Genomic DNA, 16,450 nt, shown 5'->3' with positions numbered 1-16,450 from the left:
TCATGAGATGAGGAGAAATCTACAGAGAGCTAGTAGCAGCAAGATAACATTTTGATCAGATTTAGATGTGATGACTGGAGTGCTATGATGACAGAGAGAATGATGGGGAAAATAAGAGAATGAGATCAAGAACAATCCCTAGATTACTGGCTCCTTAACAGTTATATCTTTAAAAGAAGGCAGGAATGATGGATTTGCCAGGCTACTGATCAAGTACAGCCAAATCCTAACCTCCAAAATATGTGAACATGTTACCATACATAGTGAAAGGAGGTCTACTCCTAAGATGAAAATTATCTTGAGATGAGAAATTATCCTGAACCATTTTGTGACCTACTTAGTCACAGACTTCTTAAAAGAGTAGGACAGGATATTAGAGACGTTCATGAGAAATGCTGAAGATGGAATGATGGAGAAGAAGGGAGGAGCCAAGATGTTAAATTTGAAGATGGAGCCAGGGGCCATGAGCCAAAGAATGCAGCTGGCTTCTAGAAGCTAAAAAGGGCAAATCACGGATTCTCCTGCAGGGCCTACAGATGGGAGAGAACCCAGCCAACAGGTTCACTTCAGCTCAGTGAAAGTGATTTCAGACTTGACCTCCAGAACTACTGGAAAAATTCATGTTAGGTTAAGCCACTAAATCTGTAATGTGCAATGACCGCAATAGGAAACTACTAATAACAGACATAGTAGATTTGGGGTATCTATTTGCTATTCGAGTAGATATTAAAGTGGTAGCCTGCATTTCAGAAGAGAAAGCAAGAGTTCAGAAATAAGAAGAATCTTTGAATTATGGCTGTCTTTTGAATATCCTCTAATACCACACCCCCTAAGAAGCACTTATGTGCATCTACAACCATTTTTCTTATCATTTCCAAGATATTTAAGAATTTCTATATTCACAGAATTCCCACTGGTAATCATAAAACAGCCCTTTTAATGCTGATACGATTTTGGCTTCTTTAAGGAAAGAAAATCAAATCACTTTTCACTTAAAAAAAATGTTTCCCAAATTCTGCTTATTAAAAGAAAATCAAAATATCACGGAAACATCTAACATACAGAGTTCAAATCCCCATAGAACCGTAGCTTTTCTCTCTGTGACCCTTTCTATACTCTAGAGGCCATAGATGCTATTTTAAATGTTAAAATTAAACAGTGCCTGCTATTTTTTAAATTAAGCTGGTTTTGTAAAAATTAGTTACTTATAATGGTAAGCTGTGATAGCAGCAAGTGCAAAGCTTCTGAGTTGGTTGATTTTGTTAAAAATTCCACATTCTTAGGCTAGATAAAAAGAAGGGGCAACAGTTGGTTGATCAAAGAAATTTTGTGTCAATGAATTTTAAATAATGAAAACATTTTGGCCTTGACAAATTAAAAATCACTGGAGCATCTTCAAAGACAAGTATTTGGATTTTAGGAGAAATTTCCTATTCCCCTAGGAGCTCAGTGAAGCTATTTTTAAAATTCTAAAGTAAGAGAGCTCACATGAAAAATCTCTAGGAAAGGTACTACAAACTACTTTTTTGGGGGGGGGAAGGTGGAGGGAGTGGTTCAGAACCTGCTAAGTTACTATCTATAAGGAAGCAAGAAGATCATCCACAGATTTCTGCCAAGACTCTCTAACTTCCTCAAACCTTTGAGGAATGGTGGCAAAGATGCTGTGGCTGCAGCTGATTCACCAGTTACTCTCTGTGAGAGGATCAACCACCTACTCTAGGGACCAGGAGGTAACCTGCAGGGTCTCCTGCAGAAGGCTGACACTTCTCTGCACCATTATTATCACATTAGCCAAGAAATGTGAGTAGAAAGTGAAAAAAGTGACTTTGAATAGAAGTTTTCAATGCTGGTATTTTTCCCCCATTGCTCTTTTCCCTGGCTAGGGACTTCTGCCTTTTAGGCTCAGATCCCAGAAAAGCACCCCGGGTGAGGCTGAGCTACAGTACCTCAGTTGGATAAGACACTGTGCTCTAGAAGTTATTTGTGATCACAAAATTAATTGCAAAATATGAAAAGTACGAGGACTGAACAAAAAGTGATGTACAAGGTAGTGTAAATCTGGTGATTTACTACAAAGCAATCTGACTGGGAAAAATAATAGTTGGCTCACCTATCCCAACTCTAAAAATTTCAAACACTGAAGTGAATTTTGGTTGTTAGGAGTTAGCAGAGTTTGTAAACTGCTAGATAGTATTTTAGGTTTGTAGCCACATGAATTTGAGTGCAACTACTCAACTCTGCAGATGAAAGGCAAAGGAGCCACAAAAAAAGGGACCCAGGTAATAAGCAAGTGAATGAAGATAATCATGTTCCAATAGAACTTCATACAGGTATGACGCTGAGGCCTGGATTTAAAAATCCTTCATATAGCAATGAAGAATGTGAGATATTAAATCAAGGTCATACAGTGGTTATTGAGCATTTAGAATTTGTGCCTCCTTGAATCGAGTCTACTACAATGGGTTCTGTTGGGTCACAAGATGAAGTTTAAATGCACATGAAAAATACAGCAGAAATAATGAGGTAGGTTTCAGTTGTGTTACAGGGTATTCAACAGTTTGGTTCTAAATGAGGATTTGCCTTGCAAATAGTTGTAGCTTTTGTGAAAACAAGTGACTACCATAAGACCAAATGAGAGCAAATGATATTTTAGCCATTATTTGCAACAACAAAAAAAAAAATCTTCAGAGGAAACAATTATAAACTCCTTTCCTTATGTCACCTCTTCAAATAGTTTATCAATCATTTCTTTTATGAACAGAACAATATTTGCTATGATAATTACTGTAACTCATCTCAGGGAAAAACAGGATTTTAAAAACACTGAACAAAATTAAAACACTAGAACAGTGAACAACTGGTTCTTTTTTTTGGTCCGGTTGTGGGGCCTGAACTCTGAGCCTGGGCGCTGTCCCTCAGCTCTTCAGCTCAAGGCTAGCGCTCTACCACTTGAGCCACAGCACCACTTCCGGCTTTTTTCTTTTTGCTTATGTGGTGCTGAGGAATCGAACCCAGGGCCTCATGCATTGCAAGGCAAGCACTCTGCCGCTGAGCCACCTTCCCAGCCCGAACAACTGGTTCTTATAGCTTTTGCCATTTGTGTTTTGGGTTTGGTGCTAGGGATGAAATTCAGAGTCTCATATGTGCTAAGCATGGGCTCTCCTTCTGAGCTACAACCTCAGCCTAAGGATGTTTGTCTGTTTTGGTTTGGTTTTGTGCAGATACTAGAGCTAGGACTCTAGGTCTGGGTGGCATAGATAGGAGGATCACTGCCTAAGGCTAACCCCAGGAAAAAGCTCAAAAGTAGAGACCACGTAAGAAAGAACCTAAAGCAAAAAGGGCTGGGCTGTGGCTCGAGCAGTAGAACATCTGCTTAGCAAGTGCAAGCAGTTATAACCCTAGTGCTGTAAATAAGTACATAAACAGTCTCCCCCATGCCAATGAATTTTTTTTTTTTAATGGAGACACTGATACCATTTCCTGAAAGATGAACTCCTTACCCTTCATGTGTGGGCTGTGCACAGTATGGAGGGGGAGGATAAAAAAGTGAGTTTGAAGTAGAAAAACCTGACAATCACTACCAATGCCAAGAGATGAAGGTCAACATCAGGAGGTTTAAGTCATGCTATTAATACATTCCTCTGATACAGGATGACAATACCACTTCACCTCCCAAACACCCACAGCCAGTCTGACCTTTACAACACATCAGACAAATCTCAATGGAAGGATCATATATAAAATGTCTCACCAAGATTCCTCAAAACTGTCAAAGCCATCAGACACAAGAAAAATGTGAGAAACTGTCATAGCCAAGACAAGCCTGAGAAGAAACGACAGATAAATATAATGTAGAATGCTTTAACCTATCGCACAAGAAAAGTAAGGGAATATGGTGTCTGCACATATGGTTCAGTGGGAGAGAAATTGGCTACCAAATGCAAAGCCTTAGGTTTGTCCCCAGCACACCAAAAGAGAAACAGACAGACAGACAGACAGACAGACAAACAGACAAAAGAGACAGAGAGGCAAAACTAAGGCTCAGAGCCAGGCGCCAGTGGCTCACGCCTATAATCCTAGCTACTCAGGAGGCTGAGATCTGATAATCATGGTTCAAAGCCAGCTCAGGCAGGAAAGTCCTGAGACTCTTATCGTCAATAAACCACTCAGAAAACCGATGTGGTGCAGTGGCTCAAGCAGTAGAGTGCTCGCCTTGAGCTTAAGAGCTGAGGGACAGCGCCCAGGCCCAGAGTTCAAGCCCCACGACAGACCAAAAACAACAACAACAACAACAACAACAAAAACAAAAACCATACTAAGGCTCAGGTGGATGTTGTAGAGCTGAAATTACCCAGGATGGATGTGTTATCCTCAGAATGTACTATACCAGTGAAGTTATACAAGGCCTGGATGAACAGTCAAAAAAGTCAAAAGGGGAGAAGAGAAGAATATAAGTATACAATTGAAATTTAAAAAAAAAAAAAATTGGTTGTATGAGGGCTGGATGAAGGGTTCAGTGGCAGAGCACTTACTTAACTTCAAGACTCTGGGTTCCATCCCCAACACAAAGAAGGAAGGGAGGGAAAGAACAAAGGAAGACAGTAAGAAGGGAAAGACAGAAGGGAGGTAGAGAGGGACAGAGGAAGGAAGGACAAAGAAAGATTTGCAGAGATTTGTAAAGATGGCTTTATCATGTCACAAGTTTTTCATCTATGACAATAGAAAAGCTTTAAATATTACTACTGAGCCATATTGAAATAATTTATATGGCTTAAAAAATAACCAAATGGCTTGGGCACTAGTGGCTCATACCTGTAATCCTGGCTACTCACAAAGCTAAGACATGAAGATCATGGTTTGAAGCCAGCCCAGGTGGCCCAGGTGAGGCTATTATCTATAAACTATTTTTTTTTAAAAAGGCAGTAGATCTGTAGCTCAAGTGGTACTGTGCTTGCCTTGAGCAAAAGAAACTTAGGGACAATGTCCAGGTCCTGATTTTCAAGTCCCAAGACCTCCACCAAAAAAAAGAAAAGAAAAACTAGTCTCAGTGTTTGGAGGTCTGGTAGGATTAAGACACTTGCAAGAAAAGCATGAACTCCAGCAAAGCAACTACACTTGATTGTTAAATCAGGTTTTTGTATCAGATTTTGTGTTTAAATCAGATTTTGTATGTCTGCCCTTTGCAGAAACAATATAAAATGCTATAGGTCACTCAGAGTTTCTCAAACCTGTTTGAGCCTTAGCAAAGCTGTGGTACTTCTCCATTAGGAAACTTGCATATCTTTTAGTAAACAACATAAGAGATAGACAATTTTTATTTTTATTATATATTTTATTTTACCTTGTTGTAGGGATGGCCATATTCACTTGGGAGTTGAATAGACACAAATTATAAAGGAAAAGAATCATAAGTTCATTTACATTAAAATGAGAAATTTTCCACATCTAAATAAATTACAAAAACTGAAAAAAAATGAAAAGTCACAGGATAGATTATTTGCAACAGAAATAACCAACAAAAGTTGAGAATCCTGGATAAAGGACTCTAAGAAATCAATCAAAAAGGACAGACTAAAACTATGAAAATGAAACATAAAAACATAGAGCTACATGCACCAAAGTGAATTTTATAAACCTAATATTGGATGAAAAACAAAAACAAACAAAATTGAGACTCAGTTTGAAGTAATGGTGTAAGTATAAACAATCTTATTTGTAGACTTTATCTTCTTCCCTTCCCCTTCCTCTACAACTCAGGGTCACTCACAGGCTGTACTGGGTGAGCATGGCTACACATCCTGATTAGCCATGAAGCAGGAGAATCCTGCGATAGGGAACTTTCAGTTTGAAAGGCTGGGACAATCCCAGGATAACCAGAAAGTACTGGTCACTGTACCTTCTATTTCCCTGCCTCCTGCCTCCCTTCTTTGGCACTAATGGAGTGGTGCTATCACTCCTCACTTTACTAGAGATGAACACTCAAACACAAGAAGAAAAATCACAAAGAATGAAGTTGATTCAACAGGCCATCCCACAGAAATCAACCATGAAATACTTTAAGCCACTGAGAAAACCCACAATAGAAACTAAGTCTTCTGTGCTAGTCTGTGGAAATCTCCATGTTTATCTTATTGTTTTTTCATCTGATCTGTTCAAAAGGACAAATTAGCTAGAGAAACTCTCTCTTTTGTGCCTGTAATGGGGCTTGAGCTCAGGGCTCTGGTCTCTGAGCTTTATTGCTCAAGGCTAGAGCTCCACTGGAGCCCAAGTTCCACTTCTGGTTTTTTTGGCAGTTAGTTGGAGATAAGAGTCTCGACTTTTCCTGCTAGGGGTGGTTTCAAGCCTTGATCCTCAGATTTCAGCCTCCTGAGGAGTAAGGATTACAGGCTTGAGCCAAGAGCACCCAGTTTAAGAGGAACTATTTCTTAAGATCCATTAATAAGGTGTGACTTCTCTTAGTTACATATATAGACAGCATCCCCCTCAGTATCAGCAACAATAATATCACCTGGGAAGAAAAACAAAGATTCTCAGGGAAACCAACTGAACTGAATTCTCAACCAATTGAAAGAACAGACTTGGGATGGAAGTCAAGAACTTGTGAGTATACAACCCCTTCAAGATGATTCTTTTCTTTTTTTTTGTCGGTTGTGGGGCTTGAATTCTGGGCCTGAACGCTGTCCCTCAGCTTTTCAGCTCAAGGCTAGCGCTCTACCACTTGAGCTACAGCGCCACTTCCGGTTTTCTGGTTGTTTATTGGAGATAAGTTTCTCGGACTTTCCTGCCCAGGAGGACTTTGAACCTCAATCCTTCAGATTTCAGCCTCCTGAGTAGACAGGATTACAGGTATGAGCCACCCGCGCCCGGCTCAAGATGATTCTTATGTACATAGAAAAAGCTTGAGAACTTCTGAGAACCCACACCAGCTCTGTCGTATTTGTGATGGACACACAATGGAATAGTAAGATTCCCCAAGAATTCAGGTAGTTATGTCCTTTTATAATATAACTACTCAGGTGAGGTGAAGCAACAGGATCTTGCTACTGAAATAACTCTCAACAGTAATTATTTCATACTGTAACCAGATTCATGACACCTCAGCATGGGGGCATGAAACTTTCGAGCAAACCTTCCCACTTAACTTTCCTACATTGGCTCATTAATTAATATCATGAATTATGAATTACTATAGAAATAGTCTTCGCTGAACTGACCCTCATCACTTGACTGCCCTGCAATTCTGCAAAGCTTCAGCTAGTGTCACAAAAGACACTTTTATTACTTTAACAGCAGAAGCTGGCATGGTGACACCTCTGTGATTTTAGCTTCTTTGGAGGTGGATATTGGGAGGATCATGTTCAAGAATAGCCTCGGCAAAAAAAAAAAAAAAGAACTCACTTCAATCAATAAACGTGGTATGTGGTATAGACCTGTAATCTCAGTCATGTGGGAGGTACAGGAAGGAAGATCAAAGGCTAAAATCAGCACTGGGTAAAAAAATGCAAGACCCTATCTGAAAAGAACTAAATCAAAACAGGTTGGGGGCATGGTTTAAGTGGTACAATATTGGCTTAGCAAGGCATGAGTACAAATCCCAGTATAACCTTAAAAAAAAAAAAAAAGGAAGAAAAATAGGAAAACAGGTTTTTATGGCAGAGTGCATGCTTAGCAAGAGCCAGGCCCTAGTTTCAATCCAAAAACAAAACAAAACCCAAACAAAGGCAAAAGTGGAAAAATAAGCCATATTTTATGAAGGTAACACCAAAACAATTAGCATATGATGAAATCATGAAAAAATCCAATCTTCTTAACTTCATTTTAAAAATGCTCTTATTTTCTAAATAAATCCTAAAAGAAATCTGTCTGGAGCCTTGGCCTCTAAATCGAAAGAACTCGTTCCAGACAGTTCATAGTCATTACCTTTTTTTCTGCTAGGTTAATAAAAATAATGATCTGCTCAAAAAAATAAAAAGAGAAGAAGAAGCATGCCATTATAAAAGACATACATACTTAGGTCAAGTTGTCAAATAAATAAAATTAAGCAATAATATAGGGATACTTTTGTGTATGGTAAACTATACAGAAAAGACAATTACAAAAATTTTAAAAATAAAAATAAGACTGGCGATGTAGCTTCATGGTAGTGTGTTTGCCCAGCAAGCAACACAATGCCCCAGTTTTAATCCCCACCATTGCAAGAAGAAAAAGAAGTCATAAAACAAAGGCTAAATATGTAACTCAGTGGTAGAGCGCTTACGAGTTTTTGCTTTATACATTTTTATTGTATACATGTTGCAAAAATAAATAGATGCATTTATACAACTCAAGAGAGAAAAGGGCTCACAGGCTCCCTCAAGTCCACAAATACTGAGTTGACTGTGTTAAATTCTGTGAGATCAGAGAAAAGGGAAATCTTTAAATTATAAAGTGATGTGGGAAGGAGGACATGTTGAAAAAAGGAAAATGAAAGATTAGAAAGAAGTAGAAGAGATGTTAAATCTCTGGGTAAGTTTATACTCTGGCTTGCAAGAGATCAACAGGCAGAACTAACAAATGCCCAAGCTTGGTAAGGAATGTAATGGTGTCTGAAAAGCACGTTCACTAAGAAGACACTACATGTAACAAGATGCCAGCTAGTAAATAATCTGTCCCCAAAGAAATAAAACAATTTACCCTTCCACCATAGTGCTGGCTCCTTGCCCCTTCCTGAAGAAAGATGTTTAAGTGGTTAGAAACCTGCAAACACCAATTTTCTGAGTGCAAAAAGTATACGTCATGTCTTGGCAAAATATTATCATAGAACCTTGAAAAGTGTCTGCCAGCCTTGAGATGTTATGGAACTGGTAAAAAGTTACTAAAATGCCATTTCCATCAGTCTTGGAAAAAATACACTTAACTGGATGATGAGCTTATTTCTGAATCATATTTCATCTGGATTCTAACACAGCTCCCAAAAGTTCAGTTCCTTGTAAAAGGGACTATTTTTACTGAAAATTGAGAATTGATTGTAATCTAATGAAGGTCCATTTTTGCAAAGCTTTTTCATTTTATTCTTGAAGGAATATTTACAAATATCCAACAATTATTATTTCACTAGATCTGGTTTTACAGTAGATAAAGCTATCATCATCAAGATTACTGGTTTCCATTGAGACAGTCAAATGCCTTATTTTGATGAAAGCCCCTGTGAGGGCCTTCAAGATTCGACTAAAGTCATCCAATTGGCCATTTCTTCATGCTTTCTGCTCTAGTTCTTTCCTTCCATGGTATTTTTCTCCCCTTCATTTATTCGCTCCCTACAGCCCCATCTCTTCTTTAAGCTTCCAGCTTTCTCTCAGTGATGAAGGGACCACATAGAAACCTTGTCCAACGCTTGAGTACAACACTTGGTAGGTTATTCATTCTAACACCTGACAGAGGCTTCCAATGATCAAATGATCGTTTTCAAATCAACCTACCTCACCCCTTCACCTCCCATGCCTGTCAGCCCCCAGGGCTTGTTCTTGCTTCTTTCTGGGTTTCAGACAACTCTGGTTCTCCAGTTGGAACCAAAGGCCAAAGAATTTCCTCTCTATTATGTGGATTGGAAAACTGGCCCAGGAAGAAGCAAGGGGGGGGGACCCTAAGTCACTTGTTCACTTGGGCACCAAACCACTTGATCCCTGCAGCCTTTGTGTACCCCCAAAAACACAAGATCAGAAAAGTAATTACCGGCCAGACCACGATCCCCCCAATCCGAATGAATTACCTCTTGAAATCATGTTAAGTTCCTTTCACAAGACAACTCTTAAAGGAGTCCCAGCGAAAACTGGTGAGCTCAGTCCATGGGGGAGGGAGGGAGGGAGGGAACCTGAGGTCCGAAGTTCAACAGACAAAGAATCAAGACCGGACTCGGCCGTGAGCACGTGGGTGGACCTGGTTGGGGCGGTGCAGGCAATGCCACTGGGTGGGGTCGTTGTCACCCCACTTCCCCGGAGGGCTCCTGGCCTCTGACTCACCCAGAGATAAGGAATCACGCAGGCCGCTGGGGCCCAGCCGCCAGCTCTGGGATTTCACGTGCACAGGAATTTTAGGAGTTTCGGCTCCAGAATCACCACACAGCCGCTGGCAAGCTCCTGACCGGGGCCCCAAAGTGTGGGGGGCGGGGGGAAGGTGAGGATGGCTGAGGCACTGACCCGCCTTTCCCTAGCAGGAGTTCCAGGTGCCGGTCCCCTCCCGGCGGGCGAAGGTACTGCGGCCCGGCAGGGCGGGATCTGAGGGACCCCGGGGCACCCAGCCTCGGGTCCCCCCGCGTCCCCCGGCCCCCGACCTGCGTCCCCCCCCGCCTCTCACCTGCGGCCGAGTGGCTGGAGATGGCCCGGCCCCGGGCCCGGCGCGGCCCCCCGAGCTCGCGGCGCTCGCGCAGCTCTTCCTCCTCGTCGTCCCGCCGCCGGCCCTCGGCCATGGGCGAGCTGCGGCCCCCCGCGCCCGGGTCCGCCCGGGTCCGCGGGTCCCCGGCGCCCCGCGCCTGCGCCCCCGGGGCGGCCAGGCGGGCTCGGAGCCCAGGTGGCGGCGGTGACGGCGCGGTCGAGATCCACCACCCCGGCGGCCCTCCACCTGCGGCGGGCGGAGAGCAGCTGCGCGGCCGGGCCGCTCGCCCAGTCTCCCCGCCTCCCGGGCGCGCGCGGGCGGCCTTTCCCCCGGCTTTCTCCCAGCCCTCCTTCCCTTTCCTCTTCCCCTCCCCGCCCCGCACACTGGCGGCCCGGGAGGCGAGCGATCCGGCCGGCGCAGGCCGGCCTCGCCTCCTCCTAGGGGAGGGGACAAACCGGCCACGGAGGCCGCACCCGCCAGGAACACCCCCCGGACCCGAACAACGTGTGCAAAATAAATAACCGGGCTAGGGAGGGGGACGGGGAGCAGGCCTGGCCTCTTCCTGCCCTTTCGCAGGATCCCCGAGCCAACAGGAAACCTATTTGCCTGATAAAAACAAAGGAGGAGGAACCTGCCCCGAGGCCGACTTGGGGTGACCGGGCGACGGCGGGGGGCTGCGGAACTTCTTTCCCAGCAAACTTGGCTGGGAGTCGAGGCAGCCCCTGCTCAGCCGTTTTCTCTTTGCCTTTCCTTTCCCTCTTTAAATTCTGCCGTGCCACACTGCACCGAGGATGTTTGGAGCCGGGATAGCACTCCGTGTGATAAATATCAGCATGCATTTGTCCAAACGCACTGAAGATTCGACACCAAGTGGGAACTTCAATCCAAACGATAAGCTTTCGGTGAAAAAGATTTGTTAGCCAGGTGTTGGTAGTGCACGTCTGTAATCCCAGATGCTCGGGAGGCTGAGATAGGAATATCAGAGTCTCCCGTCAGCTAGAGCCAAAGAGAGCGACTCTGTCAGGACCACTAAAGACAAAAGGATTTGGGGTGTGGCTTAAGTTCTAGGGAGCTTTCTGGGAAGCTCTAAGTTCAAATCCAAAAAGAGGGGGGAAGGGAGGAAGGAAAGAAGGAAGGAAGGGAGGGAGGAAGGAAGGAAGGAAGGGAGGAAGGAAGGAAAGAAGGAAGGAAGGAATAGACTTTAAAAAGTCTATAGCTATTTTAATGATAAATAAAGCTGAAATGGGTGTGTCTCAGTGGTAGAGTTTGAGCATGTCTGGTATGCATGAAGCCCTAGTTCCATCCCTAACACCACAACATAAATGAATAAATAGATTCACTGTATTCCAGTTAGTTTGGGGGTTAGGAACTGACAATAAGCACTAGAGGCCAGGAAGAAAATATGTTTCAGGAGCTCATACCTGGTGGGGGTACTGGCTCTAAAGTCAGAACTGTGTAATTTGAAGCACTTAGTATGGCCCTTACTGCCCCCCCCAACATATTTTCAAAGCTGACAAGGGCTATGTACCAAGTGTTATTGTGTGTACCCTATAATATACACCTAAGATCAGTGGGTACATATATGTGCTTTCATACAAAGGATCAGATTCTGGAATTGCACTAACACACACACACAAAATACCCAAGCAGCAGCAGAAACATTACCAGACATGAAAGCTTCCAACTCTCTTGCGTGGGATGAGCAGGCCTTCTTTATCTTTAGCCTCTGGCTCTATTTCTGAGAGTCTGAGAGAGCTCCTAATGCTGTGCATGTAAGAGAGAAACAGGAAAGGAGACAGGGTCACTGCAAACAGAGTGGCCCATGCAGTTTCTTTGCCTTCCCGCCATGCTTGCTGCTGCTTTAGGAAGTCTGGTTTTTAAGGAGATAAAAACGGCAATGGATTTTGAGGAACTGAGGTTGAATCCACAGAGAGATTTTTATCACTGCATGAACAGTTAAATAAGTTGACACTCAGAATCAGAAATAAAACCAGATTGGGCAAAAGGCTTCATCTGTGAGAAAGAAACTTCTACGATGTGATCATCTGAAGTCTTCTGTCACACACTTAATGTGATTCATAAGGAGGTAGAAGGAAGAGAAAGTGTTCAGAACATAAAACGTGGCATGTGTCACAGCTTGCAGCCAGACAGGAAACTGGATCAACATTTGGTTTAAGTGACTAAATTATTACAAAATATCTCTACTACATTAACGACACTCTCTAAGGACTAACAATGAATAAGTAGTTATAACGAGTGTTACTAACAGCTGAGAGACATATGCTTCTGTCCTAAGTGTTTTACGTAGCTTTATCATGTATTTCTCACTATGATCCTACAAGTCAGATACTGTTTGTAATACTGTTTTATAGAAAAGAAAATTGAATAACACAGAAGATCTAATGACAAGAAGCCATGTAATGTCCAATAAAGAAAAGAGAAAACATTCAAGAAAGGCAATATTTGAGAAGAAAATGATAGGTTTGGAAATGTAGATTAGCACCATGGGGGGGGGGGTAGGAAAAAAGAGAAAAGGAAGATAATGATGGAAACTTAGCCAGAATTAATAAAAACCATAAGCCTTCAGATTAATGAAAGACTATTCAATTAACTTTCAGTCAGATCTCTAAAACAACACTACAGTAGTCCCTCGCTATATTGCAAGTAGCAATAAGTGAGCCACTATATAGCAAAGGATGACCACATAATGCTGATACTTCACGGTTTTCACCTATCCCAGGGGTCTCTGAAAGGTTAACTCCAACAGTGGGTGAGGGATCACTGTAACACAAAATTATTTACTGAGTACCTAACAGGTGCCGTTCTACAAGTCCATTATATAGGTTATGTCATATAATATTTACAACAACCTTCTAACCATTACACTGCTTTAGAGATTTAAAAAAAAACAACAGGTCAATTAGCTGTCCTAAGGTCTCAGAGCCTACCAAGGATGGAGTCAGATTTCACTCTCAGACAACCTAATTCCACAGAATGTGCCTTCACATCATTTCTTTGAAAAAATCTTCTCTTCGGGTATGGCAGCTTTTTTATTATTTATTTGCCAGTCCTGGAGGCTTGAACTTAAGACCTAGGCACTATCCCTGAGTTTCTTTAACTCCACCACTTGAGCCACAATACCACTTCCAGCTTTTTCTGTTTATGTGGTACTAAGGAATCAAACCCAGGGCTTCATGCATGCTAGGCAAGCACTCTACCACTAAGCCACATTCCCAGCCCTTAACTTTTAATTTTGACATGGCATTCGTGTGTGTGTGTGTGTGTGTGTGCGTGTGTGTGTGCGTGTGTGTGTGTGTGTGTGTGTGTGTGTGCGTGTGTGTGTGTGTGTGTGTGTGTGTGTGTGTGTGTGTCTGAAGTTCCCTTTTCTATAAGACTCTCTCATATTGGATTATACTCCCACCCTACTCCAATATGGCTTGTTTTAATGATATCTGCAGCAAATGTATCCCTCAGATCACAGTGCCTACCTTTGTTGATTCTAGGCCCATGGTAAAGCAGAAGATCAGGGCAGCAGAAGCATGTGGCAGCATGTCCATTTCATGGTGGACAGGAAACAAAAATGAAAGTAAGGAAGAGCCAAGGAAAGATATGGCCCCTAAGACATGTCACCAATGACCTAGTTCCTCTAGCTAGGTCCCACTTCCAAGGTTCCCAGAAATTCCCTTACCAGCTGGAGGACCAAATCTTCTACAATGACCCTATAAGAGAACATTTTATATTCAGACCCCAGCAGATATGCATTATATGAATTTCATTCAACATCTGTAGTCTCATCTACTAAGGAGGCAGGGGCAGGAAGAGGGAAAGAGTGAGGGCAGCTAGGTGACATCAGTGAGACAATACTCAAAAATAAAATACAAACAGAAAGGCTGAGATGTCTCAATTGGTAGTGTGCTTGACTAGCATATGTAAGACCCTATAAAGATTACATTCCATGCTGAGAGCCAGTGACTCATACCTGTAATCCTAACTACTCAGGAGGATGAGAACTGAGGATCAAAGCTAACCCAGGCAGGAAAGAATGTGAGGCTATCTCCAATTAACCATCAAAAAGCCAGAAGTGGAGCTGTGGCTCAAGGTACAGCGCTAGCCCTGAGCAAAAAAAAAAAAAAAAAAAAAAGCTCGGAGACAACACCCAGACCTTGAGATCAAGCCCCAAGGACCAGCACACACACACACACACACACACACACACACACACAAATTGCATTCCACAAATTTTTAATACTTACTCTGTGCTAGACATTGAAGATGTGTAACTAGAGGATCTTGTCCCCACTGACACAGAGAGATGGAGAGATCATTTTCAACACAATGGGCTGTGCACTTGCTCAGAGGAAGCACATGTAACCTGATGCTACGGGTAGATTGGGGGGGGGGGGCGTGCAGAATATCTTACTGGAGAAGGTTATGCCTGAACTGAGTTTGTAATGTAAGCAGACATGAACCAGGCAAAGAGAAGGACACCTGAGAAGGATCAAAATAGTAGGTTCAGCAACTTACAAGTAGTTGAAATTGCTGTGAGCAAGAAAAAGAAAAGTTGGGGAGAGGGAGAGAGAAAAATGGAGGAGGGGGGTAACAAGTTAGATAAGAAATGTAGTCATTACCTTACCTATGTAAGTGTAATCCCTCTGCACATCACCTTGACAATAACATTAAAATTTTGAAAAAGAAAAAGAAAAGTTGTAGGGCATCAGAGACAAGGTGACATGGTATGTAGAGATGGGGGCAAAGCTCAGGGGTAGAGAACTTGCCTAATATGTACACCCAGGGTCACTCTTTTCATTCCTCTTCGTACCAGACCCGTCTTTGGGCAGCATTGTTGCTAGCAGTTAGGTTGTTTTCCTGGAAAGGTTCTGAGTGCTGGTGGTAAGGGGTAATTTGGAAATGGAGATTTGAGCAGGCATAGGGAGAGGGGGGGAGCATGGAATGGATACTGAGAGGATAGGAGCTTTCTCAGGCTGCCCACCATGGCTACTTTTCTACAACACAGCCTCTGTCCACTGCAGCCCCCTACTTCACTGGTTCAGCTCCCAGGATGTCACCTCCAAAGTCCCAGGAGAGGATACAATGGGAACATGTGCTATTTATTTTTGGAAGTTAATGTTGTCTTTCTGCCTGTGCCTCTAGAAGTATAGATATATACCGAGAGTAGGCTCAATGGGTTCCATTGCACCGAGCGCTTAGTGGATGGGCTTTATTTGGGAAGTCAAATCCTCCATTATCTGCCATGTTGAAGGTCTCCTCGGATGCTGGGTAACCCTAGTCATCTGTTCATGTTTAAGAATGGGATAGCACAAAGCAAATGAGAAGTTGCCCATATTCCACAGAGAATTTTCTCATCTTCTGCCCAGAGAGTAAGCCTCTACTTCCGGCAATTCAGGAACTGGGAGAGGCTCTGAGCCCTGAGTGTGTCCATGCCTTAGTCATGCTATTTCCCTCTAGCATCCCCTCCACATCTGGAGGACCTGGCTTGTCACTATCTTAGCATTCACTTTCCTCAGATTTGCCACGTGCGTGATCACCGCGCTGCACCTCCATGCTTCTGTGGCTATCACTTCTCTCTCTTCCGTCTTTCTGGTGTTAGTGGAATTCTAGAAATATGTATTAGTTCAATTCATCATCTCTACCCAGAGTCAACTGCCAAACATTCTAGAAAACTGAGATTCATTTATCTACTAAATACTGAGTGTCTATGATGTTTCGGGCACTTTGATAAATGCTGGAGATCAACTGTGATTTATCTTCTGTAGTGGTGACTGATGCTCTGATAGAGTGTTTTGAAAGGAAAATGTTCCTTTCTTTGCTAGTGCCTTGAAGTCAGAATTTGATTTTGTGGGGATTGTTGTAAGATGAGGCTGCCTGGGGCTAGGGAGGTTCCTAACTGTTAGAGACTTGACACCACGTGGTCATTTTTGATGACACCTACCCATATCTCTAACCTGGTTGTGTTTCTAATTGCCTATGGGTTAATTGGCTAATGATGAACTCTAAGACTGGACGCTGTGTCAGCTCATTTATTCTGAATGCAGTGGTTCCTGCTTATCAGCAAGAGAAGCTTTCTAAGATATCCCAATGG

At 42.8% G+C, this 16,450-nt stretch overlaps 1 protein-coding gene across 1 annotated transcript in view; it reads right to left on the bottom strand.

Moving 5' to 3' along the window:
- Sh3d19 (SH3 domain containing 19) overlaps positions 1 to 10,671 on the bottom strand; it is a 122,203-nt gene extending 111,532 nt beyond the window's left edge. Inside the window, exon 1 of the mRNA XM_042701762.1 lies at positions 10,333 to 10,671. Coding sequence (XP_042557696.1) covers positions 10,333 to 10,444 — 112 coding nt within the window. The 5' untranslated portion in view covers positions 10,445 to 10,671. The remainder of the gene's footprint in view (positions 1 to 10,332) is intronic.
- Positions 10,672 to 16,450: the final 5,779 nt, after the last annotated feature.

Source organism: Dipodomys spectabilis, unplaced genomic scaffold, assembly GCF_019054845.1.
Source record: "Dipodomys spectabilis isolate Male_0828 unplaced genomic scaffold, ASM1905484v1 ptg000297l, whole genome shotgun sequence".
Lineage (NCBI taxonomy): Eukaryota > Metazoa > Chordata > Mammalia > Rodentia > Heteromyidae > Dipodomys > Dipodomys spectabilis.
The sequence above is the reverse complement of the archived record's forward strand: the minus strand, read 5'-3'. Positions and strand labels throughout refer to the sequence as shown.